At 41.4% G+C, this 22,198-nt stretch overlaps 1 protein-coding gene across 2 annotated transcripts in view; it reads left to right on the forward strand.

Annotated features, from left to right (window-relative positions):
• The window catches only part of LOC115120411 (cadherin-related family member 1-like), a 28,271-nt gene extending 14,486 nt beyond the window's left edge, over positions 1 to 13,785 (forward strand). The window contains exons 14-17 of one of the 2 annotated variants that reach the window (XM_065007838.1): positions 2,130 to 2,197; positions 3,849 to 4,077; positions 6,791 to 7,045; positions 8,405 to 8,639. In XM_065007838.1, the coding sequence (XP_064863910.1) occupies positions 2,130 to 2,197; positions 3,849 to 4,077; positions 6,791 to 7,045; positions 8,405 to 8,551 (699 nt within the window). In that variant the 3' untranslated portion in view covers positions 8,552 to 8,639. Of the gene's footprint in view, positions 1 to 2,129; positions 2,198 to 3,848; positions 4,078 to 6,790; positions 7,046 to 8,404; positions 8,640 to 11,081 lie in introns of those variants that run through there. The other variant, XM_029649346.2, reaches the window with a different exon arrangement.
• Positions 13,786 to 22,198: the final 8,413 nt, after the last annotated feature.

The following is a 22,198-nucleotide window of genomic DNA, read 5'->3' on the forward strand; positions in this document are numbered from 1 at the left end:
ATTTATAATGTTACACTACTAGTAGTTACCCTTTAGCAGGAATTAGAGTTGGTGAGAAGGTAACAATTCTTTAGGGTCAATCATATTGGCCTTTACAATGTAGTGTCCCTGTGGTGTGACTGTGTCCTAATCACCCCAGGGAATGGGAGCCTAGTAGACAGACCCTGCTGGGGTGAAATCCTCCCCACATTGTTCGGTGTGTTTTAGCTTAGAGTAAGATCCTCTCTAGTGTGTTATCCTCAGACTGTTCCAATCAGCAAATGGACAGTGACCTTCATTCAATGACCTTCATTCAGGAGTTGTGTCCCAATGGACTCCCTACTCAACAATATTGTCCCCCAAAATAAGTTGTTAAAACTATAAATATTAATGTGGAAATTGTTATTATTATGAATAATATTGTTATATAATATTGGAAAAATAAAATGTTTGATATGCGTTTTTTTCCTGTATGATTGGACACTTTTTAAAGAGCCCTGACATGCTTATGCATAGGTACCAAAATTCTAACTCCTCTCCTCTCTGTTCCGTTCCAACATTCTAACTCCTCTCCTTTATGTTCCGTTCCAACATTCTAACTCCGCTCCTTTATGTTCCGTTCCAACATTCTAACTCCTCTCCTCTCTGTTCTGTTCCAACATTCTAACTCCTCTCCTCTCTGTTCCGTTCCAACATTCTAACTCCTCTCCTTTATGTTCCGTTCCAACATTCTAACTCTTCTCCTTTATGTTCTGTTCCAACATTCTAACTCCTCTCCTCTCTGTTCCTTTCCAACATTCTAACTCCTCTCCTTTATGTTCTGTTCAAAAATTCTAACTCCTCTCCTCTCTGTTCCGTTCCAACATTCTAACTCCTCTCCTTTATGTTCCGTTCCAACATTCTAACTCTTCTCCTTTATGTTCTGTTCCAACATTCTAACTCCTCTCCTCTCTGTTCCTTTCCAACATTCTAACTCCTCTCCTTTATGTTCTGTTCAAAAATTCTAACTCCTCTCCTCCTCTGTTCCGTTCCAACATTCTAACTCCTCTCCTTTATGTTCCGTTTCAACATTCTACCAACATTATAAGTCCTCTCCTCTCTGTTCCGTTCCAACATTCTAACTCCTCTCCTCTCTGTTCCGTTCCAACATTCTAACTCCTCTCCTCTATGTTCCGTTCCAACATTCTAACTCCTCTCCTCTCTGTTCCGTTCCAACATTCTAACTCCTCTCCTTTATGTTCCGTTCCAACATTCTAACTCTTCTCCTTTATGTTCTGTTCCAACATTCTAACTCCTCTCCTCTCTGTTCCGTTCCAACATTCTAACTCCTCTCCTCTCTGTTCCGTTCCAACATTCTAACTCCTCTCCTCTCTATTCCTTTCCAACATTCTACCAACATTATAAGGCCTCTCCTCTATGTTCCGTTCCAATATTCTAACTTCTCTTTTCTCCTCTCTGTTCCGTTCAAGCATTCTACCAGGATTCTAATTTCTCTGTTCCCTTCCAGTATTCTGAATCCTCTCCTCTATATTCCCTTCCCAGCACTCTACCAGTATTCTGACTTCTATCCTCTCTGTTCCTTTCCAGCACTCTATCAACATTCTGACTTCGATCCTCTCTGTTTCTTTCCAGCACTCTATCAACATTCTGACTTCGATCCTGTCTGTTTCTTTCCAGCACTCTATCAACATTCTGACTTCTATCCTCTCTGTTCCTTTCCAGCACTCTATCAACATTCTCACTTCTTTCCTTTATGTTCTGTTCCAACATTCTAACTTCTATCCTTTCCTCTATGTTCTATTCCAACATTCTAACTTCTATCCTCTCCTCTATGTTCTGTTCCAACATTCTAAGTTCTATCGTATCCTCTATGTTCTGTTCCAACATTCTAACTTCTATCATTTTCTCTATGTTCTGCTCCAACATTCTAACTTCTATCCTCTCCTCTATGTTCTGTTCCAACATTCTAACTTCTATCCACTCCTCTATGTTCTGTTCCAACATTCTAACTTCTATCGTCTCCTCTATGTTCTGTTCCAACATTCTAACTTCTATCGTCTCCTCTATGTTCTGTTCCAACATTCCAACGTGTGTCCTCTCTATGTTCTGCTCCAACATTCTAACTCCCTTTCTCTTTTTTTGCATTCCAGGCCAATGATCCAGACTCTGGCCTTTGGGGTGAAGTCAAGTACTCCATCTATGGATCCGGATCTGATTTGTAAGTACAGTAGAGTCCTGCCAATACCAATGATTGTTGAACATGAAGATTTGAATAAAATCCATTCATCTGTTGGTGTGGAGCCAGTTGAATAGACCAAAATGGGCAGAAATGATCACTTAAGCAATATAATAATTTGTTATGCCTGATTATGCGTGAGGACAAACGTGGGGAAACCCACTGGGTCTTTGTATTGGGTCCCAATCGCTCAAGCAACAGTGATAGAATGGTAGAAAAAAGTGGTTATCGCCGTTCACAGTGAATAAAGTACAGCTGCGTTTATTTTCTATGGCTTTTTCCGGCAATAGATGTGAAAACGCTTGTGCAAAAATAAAAATAAAAGTAGTGTAAACGGTGTTTACTTGTGTCTACTCTCCACCCAGACGTAACAACAACGCTCACCATCAGATGAACCAACCTCCTACTGACTGATCAGTCTCAGAGAGATTCTTCTTTTTCATGGCATTCTATCACCTGCCGGCTCTGATTATTGTGGATAAAAATGAATGAGTTTGACTTGGGTTAACTAATCCTGCTCCAGGTCAACCATCTCTCAACTCAGATTCTTCCCCTTTGATTGGAGGATGGGAGAAGACAGTATTTCAGTATTAGGTTGGCTATGCTTGTAGCTCTTCTCCTCCCTCCTGTAACAGCTTACTCTTAAGATTGGGGCACGATACTGACTGGTTAATCTTGTAATTGGATTGCAGGGTGAAAAATAGCCTGCCAGGCCTGGATGTCTCGTGTAGAGAGGGCCAATTAACATGCAATGTGGCAGCTGGAGCTCTGCTATGGAAAGCAAGGCAGGCAGGCTGCAATACAGACAGAACATTGAAAAAACAAGTGTCAAGTTATCTTCCAATTTTGCTTGCCGTCTTGACGCAGGAAGTAAATGATAAATGTGTGAAAGTTAACAGTTTGCCTTGTATTTGTTAATTTTCACAGGGAATACGTTCTAAAAAAAAGAAAATATTGGAAAATGACTGAATATGTGCCACTTTAACAGAATAGTGGACATAAAAAAATGTGTACTGGACAAAAAAATGACCTTGGTGATAATACAGAATAATTTATCATCTGCAACACAGGTCTTGATATATTTTTCCCATGAGATTTAATCCAAGATTAAACTGTTGTGCACAGTGCATACAGTAGTGCATAACCTTGATTGTTACATAACTCCCAATATACTGCTAATGCACTGCTAAAATACTGCTATATACTGTAAAAAAAATACTGCCAATATACTGTAAAAAAATACTGCCAATATACAGGTTCCAAAGGGGTTCTTCGGCTGTCCCCTTAGGAGAACCCTTTTTGGTTCCAGGTAGAGCCCTCTGTGGAAAGGGTTCTACCTGGAACTAAAAAGGGTTCTTCAAAGGTTTCTGCTATGGGGACAGCCGAAAAACCCTTTTAGGTTCTAGATAGCAACTTTTTCTAAGAGTGTACTGCCTAAATACTGCCAATATACTGCTAATATACTGACAATATATTGCTTGTATACTACCAATATACTGCCAACTTACTCTCAATATACTGTCAATATAATGTTAATATACTATCAATATACTGCCAATATAATGCTAAAATACTGCCAATATTCCGCTAATATAATGTCAATATCCTGCTAATACACTGTTGTGTATTCCAGGTTTCTCATCCACCCGTCCTCAGGCATCATCTACACCCAGGCCTGGGCCACTCTGGATGCTGAGGTCAAGTCCAAGTACAACTTCTACGTGAAGGCAGAGGACACAGAGGGCAAGTACAGCCTGGCGGAGGTGTTTGTCACTGTCCTGGACATGAACGACCACGTTCCAGAGTTTGATGACAGCTTTGTGGAGAGGACCATGATCATCGGTGCACCCGTTAGGGTAGAGGTATGTACAGTGGCAATAAGATAAGATAGCACTTTATAGATCCCTAAAGTAGAGGTTTATACAGTAGCCATGTGGGGTGTAGAGGTATATTCTAGAGCAGTGGTTCCGCAACGGTGGGGCTGTAATAGTAACAGTAGAATGAAGGTGCACTTTCACAATTGTGTAGTGCATCATCCGTGTTCCTCTTGTCATGTCAGTCATTGGATACCTTCCAGAGCTATTACTAACTGGTCATGTCCAGATCAACTATCCCATGTTAGCTAACGTTATTTAGCTACGTTTCTTAGCCTATACAGTGCATTCGGAAAGTATTCAGACCCCTTGACTTTTTCCACATTTTGTTACGTTACAGCCTTATTCTAAAATGGATGAATCCCCTTCCCCCCCCCCATCAATCTACACACAATACCCCATAATGACATCACAATACCCCATAATGACATCACAATACCCCATAATGACAAAGCAAAAACATGTTTTTAGAAATTGTTGCAAATGTATTACAAATAAAAAACTGTAATATCACATTTACATAAGTATTCAGACCCTTTACTCAGTACTTTGTTGAAACACCTTTGGCAGCGATTACAGCCTTGAGTCTTCTTGGGTGTTACGCTACAAGCTTGGCACACCTGTATTTGGGGAGCTTCTCCCATTCTTCTCTGCAGATCCTCTCAAACACTGTCAGGTTTGATGGGGAGTGTCGCTGTAGAAAAGGCCCATGGAGTTGGTGGAATAATCCTTTAATTCATTGCCATTTACTCAGCTGGGCCAGGGGCGCTTTAATTAGGTCAGGTGGAAATGTCCGACAGATCTCAACTCCATAAAAGGAGGAAATTGCCATCGCCTGATCTCGCTGCTTTCTCTTCCTTAACTCCATCTGATCCAGAAGTTCTGTGCGTCCATGAATCCACGTAAGTCCACCGACTCTGTTACCTTTCATCTGAACTATCTGTTGCGATCCGGAGATGAGCCATCAGTTATTGTTTATAGTTATTGCGGCTTGGAGCGCGGCTTGGAGCGCACGCTTCAAACATATTGTGTAATGTGAATTGTCAATGATCACGGCCTTTCGGATCCTCATAGGCCAATTATGCAATCGATATGGTTCATATGTATTGAAATTAATTATATGTACACATGAAGACAATTGAAAGAGTGAAATGAGAAACGTCATTGTTTGCTAACTGATTGACTTTGATCATGGCGATTATAGATTGTATCACCATTCACTGTTTGTATTCTTTCATGATTTATGATAAATAGTTATGAGCCTAAATGACTCGCGGATGATTACTATTGACTTCTTAATGAACTGGACTGTTGAATTCCCTAAATTATGTTAATAATGAATGATATGATTTGATCTTTGATTATGAATTTGATTGGATACATGTTATTTGTTTCCTTTGTGATACAGACTACTCAGTAAATATACCACTTTATGGTTAAAGGAATTCCTGCCTCAGTCTCATCCATTCCTCTGTCACCTGACACGTGACCACCTGTTCACCTTCACTGTCAGTCATCCTACCTGTCCAGCTACCCACACAGATTCCACTAATCTTTCAGTCGCTGCACAGCTATTTTTGGGTCGCTCCAAAGATATTAGATCGGGTTCAAGTCCGGGCTCTGGCTGGATCACTCAAGGACATTCAGAGACTTGTCCCGAAGCCACTCCTGCTTTGTTTTGGCTGTGTGCTTAGGGTTGTTGTCCTGTTGGAAGGTGAACCTTCACCCCAGTCTGAGGTCCTGAACACTCTGGAGCAGGTTTTCATCAAGGATTTCTCTGTACTTTGCTCCGTTCATCTTTCTCTCGATCCTGACTAGTCTCCCAGTCCCTGCCACTGAAAAACATTTCCACAGCATGGTGTTGCCACCACTATGCTTCACCATAGGGATGGTGACAGGTTTCCTCCAGACGTGACACTTGGCATTCGGCCAGCTCTAGGAAAAGTCTTGGTGGTTCACAACTTCTTCCATTTATGAATGATGGAGGCCACTGTGTTGTTTTTGATACCCTTCCCCAGATCTGTGCCTTGACACAATTCTGTCTCCGAGCACTACCGGCAATTCCTTTGACCTCATATGGCTTGGTTTTTGCTCTGATATGCACTATTAACGGTGGGACCTTAAACAGGTGTGTTCCTTTCCAATTCATGTCCAATCAATTCAATTGACCACAGGTGGACTCCAATCAAGTTGTGGAAACATCTCAAGGATGATCAATGGAAACAGGATGCACCTGAGCTCAATTTCGAGTCTCATAGCAAAGGGTCTGAATACTTATGTAAATAATGTATTTCTGTTTTTTATTTGTAATAAAATAGCAAACATTTATTTTAAAAAACAGGTTTCGCCTTGTCATTATGTGGTATCATGTGTAGATTGATGAGTCAAAACATTTTCCCCAATGCTGGAAGGGAGGCCTGAGTGAAAAGGTTTGGGAACCCCTGTCCTAGAGTTGTAATGGTTCACTGGCCATCGGTTCGGTTTGATCCTAAACACTGTGTGAATCATTACACCCCTGGTAAACACTGTGTGAATCATTACACCCCTGGTAAACACTGTGCATTGAATGCTTGTTTTTGTTGGATGATAATCACCTGAAATGAAAAATGTGAGCGTGTCCAGAACCGTTCCAGTCCAGCGCAATTTTTAAGTAAATAATGTGTTTAGTTTTGCTGCTTTTTCGTTTTTTTAATCCATTCAGGCCATAGATGCCGATGCAGAGTCGCCCAATAACGTCATTGAGTATTCCATTATGCAAGCTGAGCCGGACAACATCTTCGACATCAACGCAGAGACTGGAGAGATCAAGCTCAAGTCGTACATCAAGTCCATGGAGATCGTGCAGAACATCACCAAGCAGAAGGACTGCAGGTGGTCTCTGGTGGTCCAAGCCCGGGACCGAGGGTCTCCATCCTTCAGCACTACCGCCGTGGTCAACATCGACATCACTGAGGCAGTAGGTTCAATGTTTCCTGACCTTAACCGTAGAGTAATAACCCTGACCTAACTGCCAAACCCTAACTGCCTAACTGCTTAATTTCCTAACCCTAACTGCTTAATTTCCTAACCCTAACTACTTAATTTCCTCACCCTTACTGCCGAATTTCCTCACCCTTACTGCCGAATTTCCTCACCCTTACTGCCTAATTTCCAAACCCTAACTACCTAACCCTAACTACCTAACCCTAACTGCTTAATTTCCTAACCCTAACTGCTTAATTTCCTAACCCTAACTGCCTAATTTCCTAACCCTAACTACCTCACCCTAACTGCTTAATTTCCTAACCCTAACTGCTTAATTTCCTAACCCTAACTGCCTAATTTCCTAACCCTAACTACCTCACCCTAACTACTTAATTTCCTAACCCTAACTGCCTAATTTCCTAACCCTAACTGCCTAATTTCCTAACCCTAACTGCCTAATTTCCTAACCCTAACTGCCTAATTTCCTAACCCTAACTGCCCAATTTCCTAACCCTAACTGCCCAATTTCCTAACCCTAACTGCCCAATTTCCTAACCCTAACTGCCCAATTTCCTAACCCTAACTGCCCAATTTCCTCACCCTAACTGCCCAATTTCCTCAACTAACTTAATTTCCTCACCCTAACTACCTCATTTCCCTAACTACTTAATTTCCTCACCCTAACTACCTCATTTCCCTAACTACTTAATTTCCTAACCCTAACTACCTCATTTCCCTAACTACTTAATTTCCTAACCTTAACTGCTTAATTTCCTAACCCTAACTGCCTAACTGCTTAATTTTCTAACCCTGCTGTCATACCTTATCCATAGGCTGCTTACAGGGTAAGGAAATCAATCATTTGGGTGAACTAACGCAAGCAGCATTAGCTCTGTCAAGCCTGTTAAGTGATATTTTAAAAACAAACTCTCCTCTAATAGAGGAAACTCTCCTCTAATAGAAACATAAAGAAAGTGCTATTTCAATTGTTTATATATATATATTTTTTTTTATATTGTAAAAATGTACCTACTCATTAAGTGTATTTTTGTTTCCAAATTTGCATTCATTGATTGCATGAATTTTAAAGCCTTTACCTTCCTCTTTGTTAACTTCGCCCTACATATTTAACATCATATCCGAGAAGAATAGAATACCACAATATTATCTCTGTGTGAATATTATCTCTGTTGTCTTCTGTGTTGCATTGTGCTTTTCAGATCAAAGCTCGAATAATTGCAAACTTCCTGAACCTCATCAAGCGCCCATCAAATGTTATTGGACTTTTTTTGGGCATAGTCGGCTTCACAATCTTACTAACAATCTGTATATCCACTACCTTGTACTGTAGAACAGTGAAGAAAGCTCGCGTCAACCCCCAGGCCAATTTCATCAGAGTTATCCGAAGGCCCAAATGATCATGAGACCCATCCCACTGGACTATACAGACTACATTTTATATATCACCTTATTATGTCTGCAAGACATTACTTTATGATACTTTAAAGACAGTATTTATTTTTTTACTTCTTTGTCTGTAAAAGAGTAGCAAAGCACATTATAAAGGATAGGATTTTTCTATTGGATTCTTGTATTGGTATTTGGTATGTTATTAGGATCCCCATTAGCTGTTTCCGAAGGCAGCAGCTACTCTTCCTGGGTTCCACACAGAACATGAAAATTGACATAATACGGAACATGAATAGACAAGATCATCTCAAGGACGGGACTACATACTGGAGTACATTATAACGGAGAGTACTGGAGTACATTATATAGGAGAGTACTGGAGTACATTATATAGGAGAGTACTGGAGTACATTATACAGGAGAGAACTGGAGTACATTATATAGGAGAGTACTGGAGTACATTATATAGGAGAGTACTGGAGTACATTATACAGGAGAGTACTGGAGTACATTATACAGGAGAGTACTGGAGTACATTATACAGGAGAGTACTGGAGTACATTATACAGGAGAGTACTGGAGTACATTATACAGGAGAGTACTGGAGTACATTATACAGGAGAGTACTGGAGTACATTATACAGGAGAGTACTGGAGTACATTATACAGGAGAGTACTGGAGTACATTATACAGGAGAGTACTGGAGTACATTATACAGGAGAGTACTGGAGTACATTATACAGGAGAGTACTGGAGTACATTATACAGGAGAGTACTGGAGTACATTATACAGGAGAGTACTGGAGTACATTATATAGGAGAGTACTGGAGTACATTATATAGGAGAGTACTGGAGTACATTTTAAAGGAGAGTACTGGAGTACATTATAAAGGAGAGTACTGGAGTACATTATATAGGAGAGTACTGGAGTACATTATAAAGGAGAGTACTGGAGCACATTATAAAGGAGAGTACTGGAGTACATTATAAAGGGGAGTACATTGTATAGGAGAGTACTGGAGCACATTATATAGGAGAGTACTGGAGTACATTATAAAGGAGAGTACTGGAGAACAGTGAAGAGTACTGGAGTACATTATAAAGGAGAGTACTGGAGTACATTATATAGGAGAGTACTGGAGTACATTATATAGGAGAGTACTGGAGTACATTATAAAGGAGAATACTGGAGTACATTATAAAGGAGAGTACTGGAGTACATTATATAGGAGAGTACTGGAGTACATTATATAGGAGAGTACTGGAGTACATTATATAGGAGAGTACTGGAGTACATTATAAAGGAGAGTACTGGAGTACATTATAAAGGAGAGTACTGGAGGACATTATATAGGAGAGTACTGGAGTACATTATATAGGAGAGTACTGGAGTACATTATAATGGAACAGTAAATAAGTACACACACACACACAGGTTTTGACCGGTCGTCATTGTAAATACGATTTTTTTTCTTAACTAACTTGTATACATATGATATTATATAAAAACAATTATAGTTATTTCATATCCATCTTTTATATTTGATTGGGATATGTTTTTCTACTCCTAAAAATGTATTTTTATCTACTTTATTTTTATCTCTACTATTTACTGTTTTGATTATATTGTCAAATTCTAGTGCTAGTATTATAGTATGTAGGACTTATTTTATAGTAATTCTCCTACGTCAGAGCATATTTTAAACAGTTTGACTATACTGAAGTAACAAAGATGAAGTCATTTACTTTCAAGCCAGTGTCTTGAGTTTAAGGTTAATCCCTTTGTCAGAAGAACAGAGTAATCTCTATTTTTCCATTTCAAATAATACATTCAAACCAAAGACCCAGTAGCATTCAACGTAGGGCTTTAGGAACCTGTCACAGGACGTTAATCCACAATACAATTCTTATCGGAGATCATGTCACTGCGCGTGAACAAAAAGAACAAACCGTTCTGATGCACCCGCCACACTCCCGAACAACAGTCAGTGTGTGTATGACCCAAATGGCACAGCCTAAAGTAGAGCACCGCACCCGCCACACTCCCGAACAACAGTCCGTGTGTGTATGACCCAAATGGCACAGCCTAAAGTAGAGCACCGCACCCGCCACACTCCCGAACAACAGTCCGTGTGTGTATGACCCAAATGGCACAGCCTAAAGTAGAGCACCGCACCCGCCACACTCCCGAACAACAGTCCGTGTGTGTATGACCCAAATGGCACAGCCTAAAGTAGAGCACCGCACCCGAAATCATTAACAGACACAGCAGTTTGGGATGAAAGGGTGTTTGACAATAATCAGTACAGTGAGAACATACATTATTAGTACATGTATGGACTAGCTGTGGGAATTGAACTCCACAACCTTGTTGTTGTTAGCCCCGTGCTTTTACCAACTGAGCCACACAGGACTTCCTGCGGCCATCATGCTGCTAGCGTTATAGAGATGTTGTCTGTCTGGGGCTCCTCTGTCAGTGCTTGGCTCATGTCTGACCTCTGACCCTGCTGCTTGCCTGCATGCTTTTGGACCAAAATATGAAACGTTTAAAACGTTTGATGATCTAGTCCCGTGGATGGGCGTGATTAAAAGTATTATCTTTGTGCTCTTTTACAGACTCAACTCAAGGGGCCTATGGCAGCCTTTTTATTGCAAAGTAGGCACAACCCAATGAAGGCCCTAGGCATGGTCGCTGGTGTCATTAGCATATTGGTAGGGGTCACTGTCTTGATCTCCACGGCTATGTTCTTGCGCAACACAAAGTCCAACAGGATAATGCCGGCGCGTCGCATCATCGTCAGACGGAGACCGTCAAGAGACCGTAAGCCGTGGACGTTTAACGTACCGTTCCGTGGCGGTGGCGGTGGAAATGACCCATTGAACAAGTTTGTTGTAGGCGACCCGGAAGCAGGGAGTGTCAGCATCAACCCCAACAAAAACATCAGACCCCGGTGCTCTAGATCAAAGCACAATACTCTGCCCCCCAGAGCCCCCTGTCTGTCTCCTCCATCCTGTCCCCCTCTGTCCTCCGACCCCAGGCCCAGTGAGAGGCCCCGGGCTGCAGTGCCGACCGTCTCTGGGGCCCTGGCTTCAAAGGGCTCCAGGAGATCCAGCCAGAGCAGAGAGAGCAACATCAGCTCTGAGACTACTAGAATCCCCGTCAGCTCAGCCCTGGTCTCTGAACTCAAAAGGAGACTGGAGCAGAAAATCACTGAGAGCAACTCAAGCTATTATTGAACCTGATAGGTGTGGTGTGCTGGCACTCTATCCAATCTGTCAGTAAATTGTCTGGACTTGCTGAATGTGCTCAGTCCTAGGATTGTAAAACTGCAATTGTAAAAGAAGGTTGAGGACAGTAGATAAATTCCCTTCAAAACTGTATTTTTTTTCAAAGCAAGTCCTCTGTCAAAGCAATGTTGCAACACTGTCCTATTATTGAACCTACTGAATCTAACGAGCTCTACACATTTTCTTCAAGATGTTAACATAACGTTGGACACTTGGATCCATGGACCCCGGTCCAGAATAGTGCAGTTTACAGGGAATTAGGGTGCCATTTGAGACACACACTGTCATCCAGAAATAACTAGAGATGTTTCTGCACTGCCATCTTGAGATGTGTAATGGGATCCTTGTTAGATACGTCTCTGCATTGCTGCCATCTTGAGATGTGTAATGGGATCCTTGTTAGATACGTCTCTGCATTGCTGCCATCTTGAGATGTGTAATGGGATCCTTGTTAGATACGTCTCTGCATTGCTGCCATCTTGAAAAGTGTAATGGGATCCTTGTTAGATAAGTTGGCAGCAATGCAATCTTGAGATGTGTAATGGGATCCTTGTTAGATACGTCTCTGCATTGCTGCCATCTTGAGATGTGTAATGGGATCCTTGTTAGATACGTCTCTGCATTGCTGCCATCTTGAGATGTGTAATGGGATCCTTGTTAGATACATCTCTGCATTGCTGGCATCTTGAGATGCGTAATGGGATCCTTGTTAGATACGTCTCTGCATTGCTGCCATCTTGAGATGCGTAATGGGATCCTTGTTAGATACGTCTCTGCATTGCTGCCATCTTGAGACGTTTAATGGTATCCTTGTTAGATACGTCTCTGCATTTCTGCCATCCCGAGGGAAACAACATGTTAACAAGAGTGACTAAGGGGGAAATACTGGACCATGTCTGAGGAAAAGACTACTGCGTATTTCTGTGTCATATTCCTGAAACGGTTTTGTTTAATTTGCTTAAGACCCTGCAATGTTTTCAAGAATAGTGCTGAAATATATGATTAGGATTGATATGTAGCCTATGTTGCCAGAATGCAAAATGGAATTCAAATTACGGAATTAATTTGGCAAAAGGACGCCTAAAAAATAGCCTCAATCAGCCTTGCTACTGTAGCTAGCTAGCTAGCTAGCTAGCTTGTTTACAATGATTTGATGCAGTCCAGACGGGCACTAGCAGATGGCACAATAGACAACATATGGCAGCAAGGAGTTTGTGTAACTAATGCCACACACCGGAGCCCGTATTCCTCTCTCCACTCACCTCTTCCCCACCTTTCTACTGATACAAACAAGGTGACTTCAGCGAGCACGTCTCCATTGAAGTTTTCTTTAAAACACGTAGTATTTCTACTATTGTGATTGTGTTGTAACAGTGAAAACATTTCAAATGCCCATCCCTAAAAATGTACCAACTTTGACTTGTGCATCAGATCGAAGCAGCTTTATGACACAGCTATAAAACATATAAAAAAAGAGATATTTTTTGACAGGATAAATGCCATTGCTTAAAACACGAGTGCTCATGGACCTGTGTTTGTGACATTCTAGTGGTGTTTGTCATATTTAGATAAGTAGATGTTCAAGGATTATGATGTGCCACTGCCTGCTTTCAAGACAACAAAAGCTCTTGCTTGTTTGAAATCAGTAACTTTTTTTCTTCTTTTTTTTTTCTCTCTTGTTTTGCTGAAATGCTTTTCTATTTCAAAAGGGTCTTCTTTTAATTTGGGGGGGGGATTGGTGTTGGATTACTCACTTAAATGAAGGAATCCCTTTGTTGTTTCAGTAAATATCAAACCGTATGAACGGAGATGTTATAAAATTGGCCATAAACTAAAGCATTAATTTCCACGCTGTGCAAACTACATGAAAATTAATGGGATACATAACGATACAATATATTCTATATGTGTGTATGTATGTATATATTCAATAATAATGTAACACTTGCCTGTTTCTTGAAGTGAAATCTTGATTGTCTTTATTTTTTCGTTTTGAATAAATGTATGAAAAATAATTGTTGTGTTGTGATTTTGTTAGTTCGTAACTAGCGAGATATACAGTACGTTTTAGATAACAACAATAAACGGAGAGAAGAAAAAATAAGTAATCCGCACACTGCTCTTGATTGTATCACTGCTCTTGATCGTATCACTGCTCTTGATTGTATCACTGCTCTTGATTGTATCACTGCTCTTGATTGTATCACTGCTCTTGATTGTATCACTGCTCTTGATTGTATCACTGCTCTTGATTGTATCACTGCTCTTGATTGTATCACTGCTCTTGATTGTATCACTGCTCTTGATTGTATCGCTGCTCTTGATTGTATCGCTGCTCTTGATCGTATCGCTGCTCTTGATCGTATCGCTGCTCTTGATTGTATCGCTGCTCTTGATCGTATCGCTGCTCTTGATCGTATCGCTGCTCTTGATCGTATGACTGCTCTTGATCGTATCGCTGCTCTTGATCGTATCGCTGCTCTTGATCGTATCGCTGCTCTTGATCGTATCGCTGCTCTTGATCGTATCGCTGCTCTTGATGCTCTTGATCGTATCACTACTCTTGATCGTATCCCTACTCTTGATCGTATCCCTACTCTTGATCGTATCACTGCTCTTGATCGTATCACTACTCTTGATCGTGTCACTGCTCTTTAATTAGCTTTACGCATCGCCCTCACAGCCTTTGTCAGAGCTTAAGATAACAATAGACTACAATACTGAAATAATTTTGTGATCTGCAATAAATTACATAAAAAAATAAATACATGTTTATGTGTAGATGTCAGTGGAGGCTGCTGAGGGGAGGACGGCTCATAATAATGGCTGGAACGGAGCAAATGGAATGGCATCAAACCATGTTTGATGTATTTGGTAGCGTTCCACTGATTCCGCTCCAGCCATTCGCATGAGCCCGTCCTCCCCAATGAAGGCGCCACCAACCTCCTGTGATAGGTATGGTACTATATGTCATTATTCAATCAAAGGCTTGTTGTTGTCGACAAGTGCATTGCACTTGACTTTTAAAGATAATTTACACACGTGAATGGTCTCAGGATGCTTTACTGTTGGCATGACACAGGACTGATTGTAGCGCTCACCTTGTCTTCTCCGGACAAGCTTTTCTCCGGACGTCCCAAACAATCGGGAAGGGGATTCATCAGAGAAAATGACTTTACCCCAGTCCTCAGCAGTCCAATCCCTGTATCTTTGGAAGAAAATCAGTCTGTCCCTGATGTTTTTCCTGGAGAGAAGTGGCTTCTTTGCTGCCCTTCTTGACACCAGGCCATCCTCCAAAAGTCTTCGCCTCACTGTGCATGCAGATGCACTCACACCTGCCTGCTGCCATTCCTGAGCAAACTCTGTACTGGTGGTGCCCCGATCCCGCAGCTGAATCAACTTTAGGAGACGGTCCTGGCACTTGCTGGACTTTCATGGGTGCCACAACAATTGCACCACTCTCCTTGAAGTTCTTGATGATCCGATAAATGGTTGATTTAGGTGCAAACTTACTGGTAGCAATATCCTTGCCTGTGAAGCCCTTTTTGTGCAAAGCAATGATGACGGCACGTGTTTCCTTCAGGTAACCATGGTTGACAGAGGAAGAACAATGATTCCAAGCACCACCCTCCTTTTGAAGCTTCCAGTCTGTTATTCGAACTCAATCAGCATGACAGAGTGATCCCAAGCCTTGTCCTCGTCAACACTCACACCTGTGTTAATGAGATAATCACTGACATGATGTCAGCTGGTCCTTTTGTGGCAGGGCTGAAATGCAGTGGACATGTTTTTTGGGGGGGATTCAGTTCATTTGCATGGCAAAGAGGGACTTTGCAATTAATTGCAATTCATCTGATCACTCTTCATAACATTCTGGAGTGTATGCAAATTGCCATCATACAAACTGAGGCAGCAGACTTTGTGAAAGTTAACATTTGTGTCATTCTCAAAACTTTTGGCCACGACTGTACAAGGGCAGAGAGCTGTTTGGCATCTGTTTTGATAATGTACCACTTTAACTAAGGCTGTCTCAGCTCAGCTGTTTGGCATCTCTGTTTTGATCATGTACCACTTTAACTAAGGCTGTCTCAGCTCAGCTGTTTGGCATCTCTGTTTTGATCATGTACCACTTTAACTAAGGCTGTCTCAGCTCAGCTGTTTGGCATCTCTGTTTTTATCATGTACCACTTTAACTAAGGCTGTCTCAGCTCAGCTGTTTGGCATCTCTGTTTTGATCATGTACCACTTTAACTAAGGCTGTCTCAGCTCAGCTGTTTGGCATCTCTGTTTTGATAATGTACCACTTAAATAAGGCTGTCTCAGCTCAGCTGTTTGGCATCTCTGTTTTGATCATGTACCACTTAACTAAGGCTGTCTCAGCTCAGCTGTTTGGCATCTCTGTTTTGATAATGTACCACTTAAATAAGGCTGTCTCAGCTCAGCTGTTTGGCATCTCTGTTTTGATCATGTACCACTTTAACTAAGGCTGTCTCAGCTCAGCTGTTTGGCATCTCTGTTTTGATCATGTACCACTTTAACTAAGGCTGTCTCAGCTCAGCTGTTTGGCATCTCTGTTTTGATCATGTACCACTTTAACTAAGGCTGTCTCAGCTCAGCTGTTTGGCATCTCTGTTTTGATCATGTACCACTTTAACTAAGGCTGTCTCAGCTCAGCTGTTTGAAATCCAAGTTCTCCAGAATTTTGCATAAGAATGTAATGTTGGTTTCAGGTGTGTGCGTACTGGTAGTGAAGTGCAGGAGAGCAGAGAGTTGTGAAACAGGCGCACACTTTATTGAGGCAGGAGCAAACCGCAGACGGATGCTACTGCGTCAAAAACCTCCAGCAAAAATGGCAAAAGTGCAAAGCGCGAAAACAGTCACTAAAGCTATAGTTTACCAAATAAACATACTTTGTGAAATAAACACGGAACATGGAAAACCAGCCTGGTGCAACACATAAAACATGTAACACAAAACAATTCCGCACAAGGACATGGGGTGGGGGGGACAGAGGAATATATATATACACAATGTGATTAGGGAATGTAAACCAGGTGTGCGGGGAACAAGACCAAACAAATGGAACAATGAAAAATGGAGCGGCGATGGCTAGAAGGTCGGTGACGTCGACTGCCGAACGAGGAGAGGAGCCGACTTCGGTGGAAGTCGTGACAGTTGGAGATTGTCCGAAAATTGCTAAGAGCTGAAGAATCTACATTACTTTCCTTCAGAAGGGTTTCATCAGAGCAGTTTTTAGTGCAGTGGGGAAAGTGCCTGTGAACAGGGAGTGATTAACAATAGCTTGCACTTCTTCAGATATGCAATTAAAAACTATTTTGAAGAAGGTTGGGGGGGGTAGGATTGAGGAGGCAGGTAGAAGGCTTAAGTTGTGATATAACTTTTCCTGAGCATATCTGTGTCAAATCCATAGTGCCTTTGTGTGGTAGACCGGGGACAATATCATCAAGCTTCTCATCAGATCTTGCTTATGCAGCACACTCCTCATATTTAGACTTTGAAGAAAGTTCACATGGGATTGAGGTAGAATTTATGAGTTCATGGTCCCGTGTAGCTCAGCTGGTAGAGCATGGGGCTTGCAACATCAGTGTTAAGTGTTCAATTCCCACGGGAGGGCCAGTGTTAAAACAGTATGCACTCTGTACTGTAAATTACTCTGGAGAAGAGTGTATGCTAAATTCCCTCCACAAACATGAGGCCATCAATGGTTGAGAAGAGCACTCTCAAATGATTCTCATTAAGGTAGAAAAATGAACATGTCTGCAATGTCTAATTGTCTTGTTATACAGGATATGCCAAGTTGCTCTTAGAATATAATAATGGCAACTTTTACTTTCTCCACTTCCGCTCTGCCATTCTGCAATTTCTTTAACCGCTCCTACACCAAAACGGCATCATCACCATATCCACAATCACACAGTATCATTCCAACCTCATAGTGTGGAAATGTATATAAAACTAATAAAAAAAAAATATATTTATATATATTATGTTTGCACTAGGCCTTTAAAATTGCAACATTTTCTCTAAGCCCCATGGCAAAATGTGTAGAATTGCAAGAAATTAACTTTAACACTCAAAAATGTCTCTCCACCATCGACGGAGGCCACTAAAATGTTTTGCCGTGAGGTGGGGAGGGGGCCCTCAACCAAATCTCTCTTAGGGCCCCCAAAAGGCTATAGCCGGCCCTGATTGTCTTCATAAGTGAATGCTGTCCATTTACATTTACATTTAAGTCATTTAGCAGACGCTCTTATGACTTAAATGTAAATGTAAATGGACAGCATTCACTTATGAAGACAATCAGGGCCGGCTATAGCCTTTTGGGGGCCCTAAGAGAGATTTGGTTGAGGGCCCCCTCCCCACCTCACGGTGGGTAAACGGGTGATGTTAACCCTTTAAACCTTACCGTTAACACCCTATTCTACAGTCAAACTGACCTGCACCATCTTCCTAATCTTCTTTCTTGACCCTCTCGTCTCTATTCACTCATTCATGGGTAATGCTCACTTATACATAATTGGCTTTTGTCTTTTGGCGGCTGAGAATGTTGATAGCAAATTCCGGTGAATCTTTCAACTGGGAAACCTGAACATTTTGTGAAAGTTATCGGAATTTTAGGTGTAATAAATTGAAAGACGTAAACTTACGATGATACAAATCAAAGAAGTAGAATATCTTTGACTCCACAATAGATGTGCTTTTATTCAAGACTATACATGTTTTGATCACATTGGCATGTGACAGACAGATATTTTAGGCAATTGTTGAATACAAAAATACATTCAAGTAAATTAAGGACTAAATTATTTACCCCCTTAATGTGACAGACAATATATATTTTATATAGATAAAAAAAAAAAAACTAATATCAGAAATGACCATCTAATGCAGCTTTCAGTAAAAACTCATGAGAATATCTCATGTTGTCTATTCTCTCTGAGAGACATGGTTAGGATCTATGTGAGACCCAAATGGGACCCTATTCACATTGTAGTGCACTTCTTTTTACCAGGGCCCATACGGAGTAGTGCACTACTTTTTACCAGGGCCCATACGGAGTAGTGCACCCCTTTTTACCAGGGCCCATACGGAGTAGTGCACTACTTTTTACCAGGGCCCATACGGAGTAGTGCACTACTTTTGTCCATGTCCCACGGGGAGTAGTGCACTACTTTTGACCAGAGCCCATAGGGGTAGTGTACTATATAGGGAATAGGGTGGCATTTGGTACACAGGTGTGGTTAAGATCTAGAGAGATACAAGATACAGATTATAAAAAAACAATATATGATAATCTCTTTACCAGTGTATGAATAAACATGCACCAAAACAACGCTTTTACATAACACATCCTTTTGAGTTGTGGTGCTAAAATCAAAGTGTTAGTCTGTGAACAAGCACTCCCTTCCTGTTGGCCCTATCCCTTGGATGTTTACAGATCTGCAGGAAGTCCCACAACTAAACCTCTTATACCTATCCTATTCTATAGGATAACCTATCCAGACAAGGGTTACGAAATTACAGTAACTTTCCTAAAATTCCCAGGTTTTCCAGAAATCCTGGTTGGACAATTGCAGATGTCCTGCTTATTCCCTCCTTATTTCATGAATCTCCAACCAGGATTTCTTGATTCCATGAATCTCCAAACAGGATTTCCTGATTCCATGAATCTCCAACCAGGATTTCCTGATTCCATGAATCTCCAACCAGGATTTCCTGATTCCATGAATCTCCAAACAGGATTTCCTGATTCCATGAATCTCCAAACAGGATTTCCTGATTCTATGAATCTCCAAACAGGATTTCCTGATTCCATGAATCTCCAAACAGGATTTCCTGATTCCACGAATCTCCAACCAGGATTTCCTGATTCCACGAATCTCCAAACAGGATTTCCTGATTCCATGAATCTCCAAACAGGATTTCCTGATTCCATGAATCTCCAAACAGGATTTCCTGATTCCATGAATCTCCAAACAGGATTTCCTGATTCCATGAATCTCCAAACAGGATTTCCTGATTCCACGAATCTCCAACCAGGATTTCCTGATTCCACGAATCTCCAAACAGGATTTCCTGATTCCATGAATCTCCAAACAGGATTTCCTGATTCCATGAATCTCCAAACAGGATTTCCCGATTCCATGAATCTCCAAACAGGATTTCCCGATTCCATGAATCTCCAAACAGGATTTCCTGATTCTATGAATCTCCAAACATGATTTCCTGATTCCATGAATCTCCAAACAGGATTTCCTGATTCCATGAATCTCCAACCAAGATTTCCTGATTCCATGAATCGGCAAACAGGATTTCCTGATTCCATGAATCGGCAAACAGGATTTCCTGATTCCATGAATCTCCAAACAGAATTTCCTGATTCCATGAATCTCCAAACAGGATTTCCTGATTCCATGAATCTCCAAACAGGATTTCTGGAAAACCTGAACATTTTGTGAACGTTACAAGAATTGTACAACCCTAATCCAGACCCTTCAGATTTGTAAACATCAAAAGCTTAAGGTCAATGGGATCTGGGTAGGGAGCAATTAGGATGGTGTTGTCTCAAGTGTCCATCTTCACCTTTAACTCTAATCCCAACAACCTTCACCCCCAAGTCTAATCCCCACCATCCCACCCCCACCATCCCAAAGTGAGTCAAAAACAGGAAAAGAGTAGCAAAGAAGCCTCATACATTACGTAGGTAGTAGTGCAAAGGCTGTATACAGTATGTATTAATGTATATTTAACTGAACCTCTCCTAATGAATGAGTTTCAACGAACCGTGAGGAAATGCAGTCCATTACATTCTGAAGACAAGAACATATGTGCAACAATGTTGCATGTACAGAATTAACAGGTTTTTTTTTGCCAGATGAGATGAATTCTCCATTTTTCTTTTAAAAACAGAGATCAATCAAGATAAATAGATACAGTATATAAACTCATTAAAAAAATGTTTTATTTTTATTTTTTACCTTTAACAATATACTCTTTCTACAGACATGGAGAAAGGCGATTCACTCTTAACATGACAACTTGAAGCTTAACAAATGTATTTCCTAAAGCTTCACTTCACATAAGACTGTTCCCTACTTTTACAGATAAGTGTCCCTCTAGACGTCTTGTACACGTTTTAAAACGTTAAACCTACAGCGAATATAGCTTTGTCTCTAGTGGTTGTCTCTAGTGGTTGTCTCTAGTGGTTGTCTCTAGTGGTTGTCTCTAGTGGTTGTCTCTGGTGGTTGTCTCTAGTGGTTGTCTCTAGTGGTTGTCTCTAGTGGTTGTCTCTAGTGGTTGTCTCTGGTGGTTGTCTCTGGTGGTTGTCTCTGGTGGTTGTCTCTAGTGGTTGTCTCTGGTGGTTGTCTCTAGTGGTTGTCTCTGGTGGTTGTCTCTAGTGGTTGTCTCTAGTGGTTGTCTCTGGTGGTTGTCTCTGGTGGTTGTCTCTGGTGGTTGTCTCTGGTGGTTGTCTCTAGTGGTTGTCTCTGGTGGTTGTCTCTAGTGGTTGTCTCTAGTGGTTGTCTCTAGTGGTTGTCTCTGGTGGTTGTCTCTAGTGGTTGTCTCTAGTGGTTGTCTCTAGTGGTTGTCTCTAGTGGTTGTCTCTGGTGGTTGTCTCTGGTGGTTGTCTCTAGTGGCTTTTTAAAACGTTAAACCTACAGCGAATATAGCTTTGTCTCTAGTGGTTGTCTCTAGTGGTTGTCTCTAGTGGTTGTCTCTGGTGGTTGTCTCTGGTGGTTGTCTCTAGTGGCTTTTTAAAACGTTAAACCTACAGTGAATATAGCTTTGTCTCTAGTGGTGGTCTCTAGTGGTTGTCTCTGGTGGTTGTCTCTAGTGGCTTTTTAAAACGTTAAACCTACAGCGAATATAGCTTTGTCTCTAGTGGTTGTCTCTAGTGGTTGTCTCTGGTGGTTGTCTCTAGTGGTTGTCTCTAGTGGTTGTCTCTAGTGGTTGTCTCTGGTGGTTGTCTCTGATGGTTGTCTCTAGTGGTTGTCTCTAGTGGTTGTCTCTAGTGGTTGTCTCTGGTGGTTGTCTCTAGTGGTTGTCTCTAGTGGTTGCCTCCAGTGGTTGTCTCTAGTGGTTGTCTCTAGTGGTTGTCTCTAGTGGTTGTCTCTAGTGGTTGTCTCTAGTGGTTGTCTCTAGTGGTTGCCTCCAGTGGTTGTCTCTAGTGGTTGTCTCTAGTGGTTGTCTCTAGTGGTTGTCTCTAGTGGTTGTCTCTGGTGGTTGTCTCTAGTGGTTGTCTCTGGTGGTTGTCTCTAGTGGTTGTCTCTGGTGGTTGTCTCTAGTGGTTGTCTCTGGTGGTTGTCTCTAGTGGTTGTCTCTGGTGGTTGTCTCTAGTGGTTGTCTCTAGTGGTTGTCTCTAGTGGTTGTCTCTAGTGGTTGTCTCTGGTGGTTGTCTCTGGTGGTTGTCTCTAGTGGCTTTTTAA

The sequence above is a fragment of the Oncorhynchus nerka genome, linkage group LG23 (assembly GCF_034236695.1).
Source record: "Oncorhynchus nerka isolate Pitt River linkage group LG23, Oner_Uvic_2.0, whole genome shotgun sequence".
Taxonomy (NCBI): Eukaryota; Metazoa; Chordata; class Actinopteri; order Salmoniformes; family Salmonidae; genus Oncorhynchus; species Oncorhynchus nerka.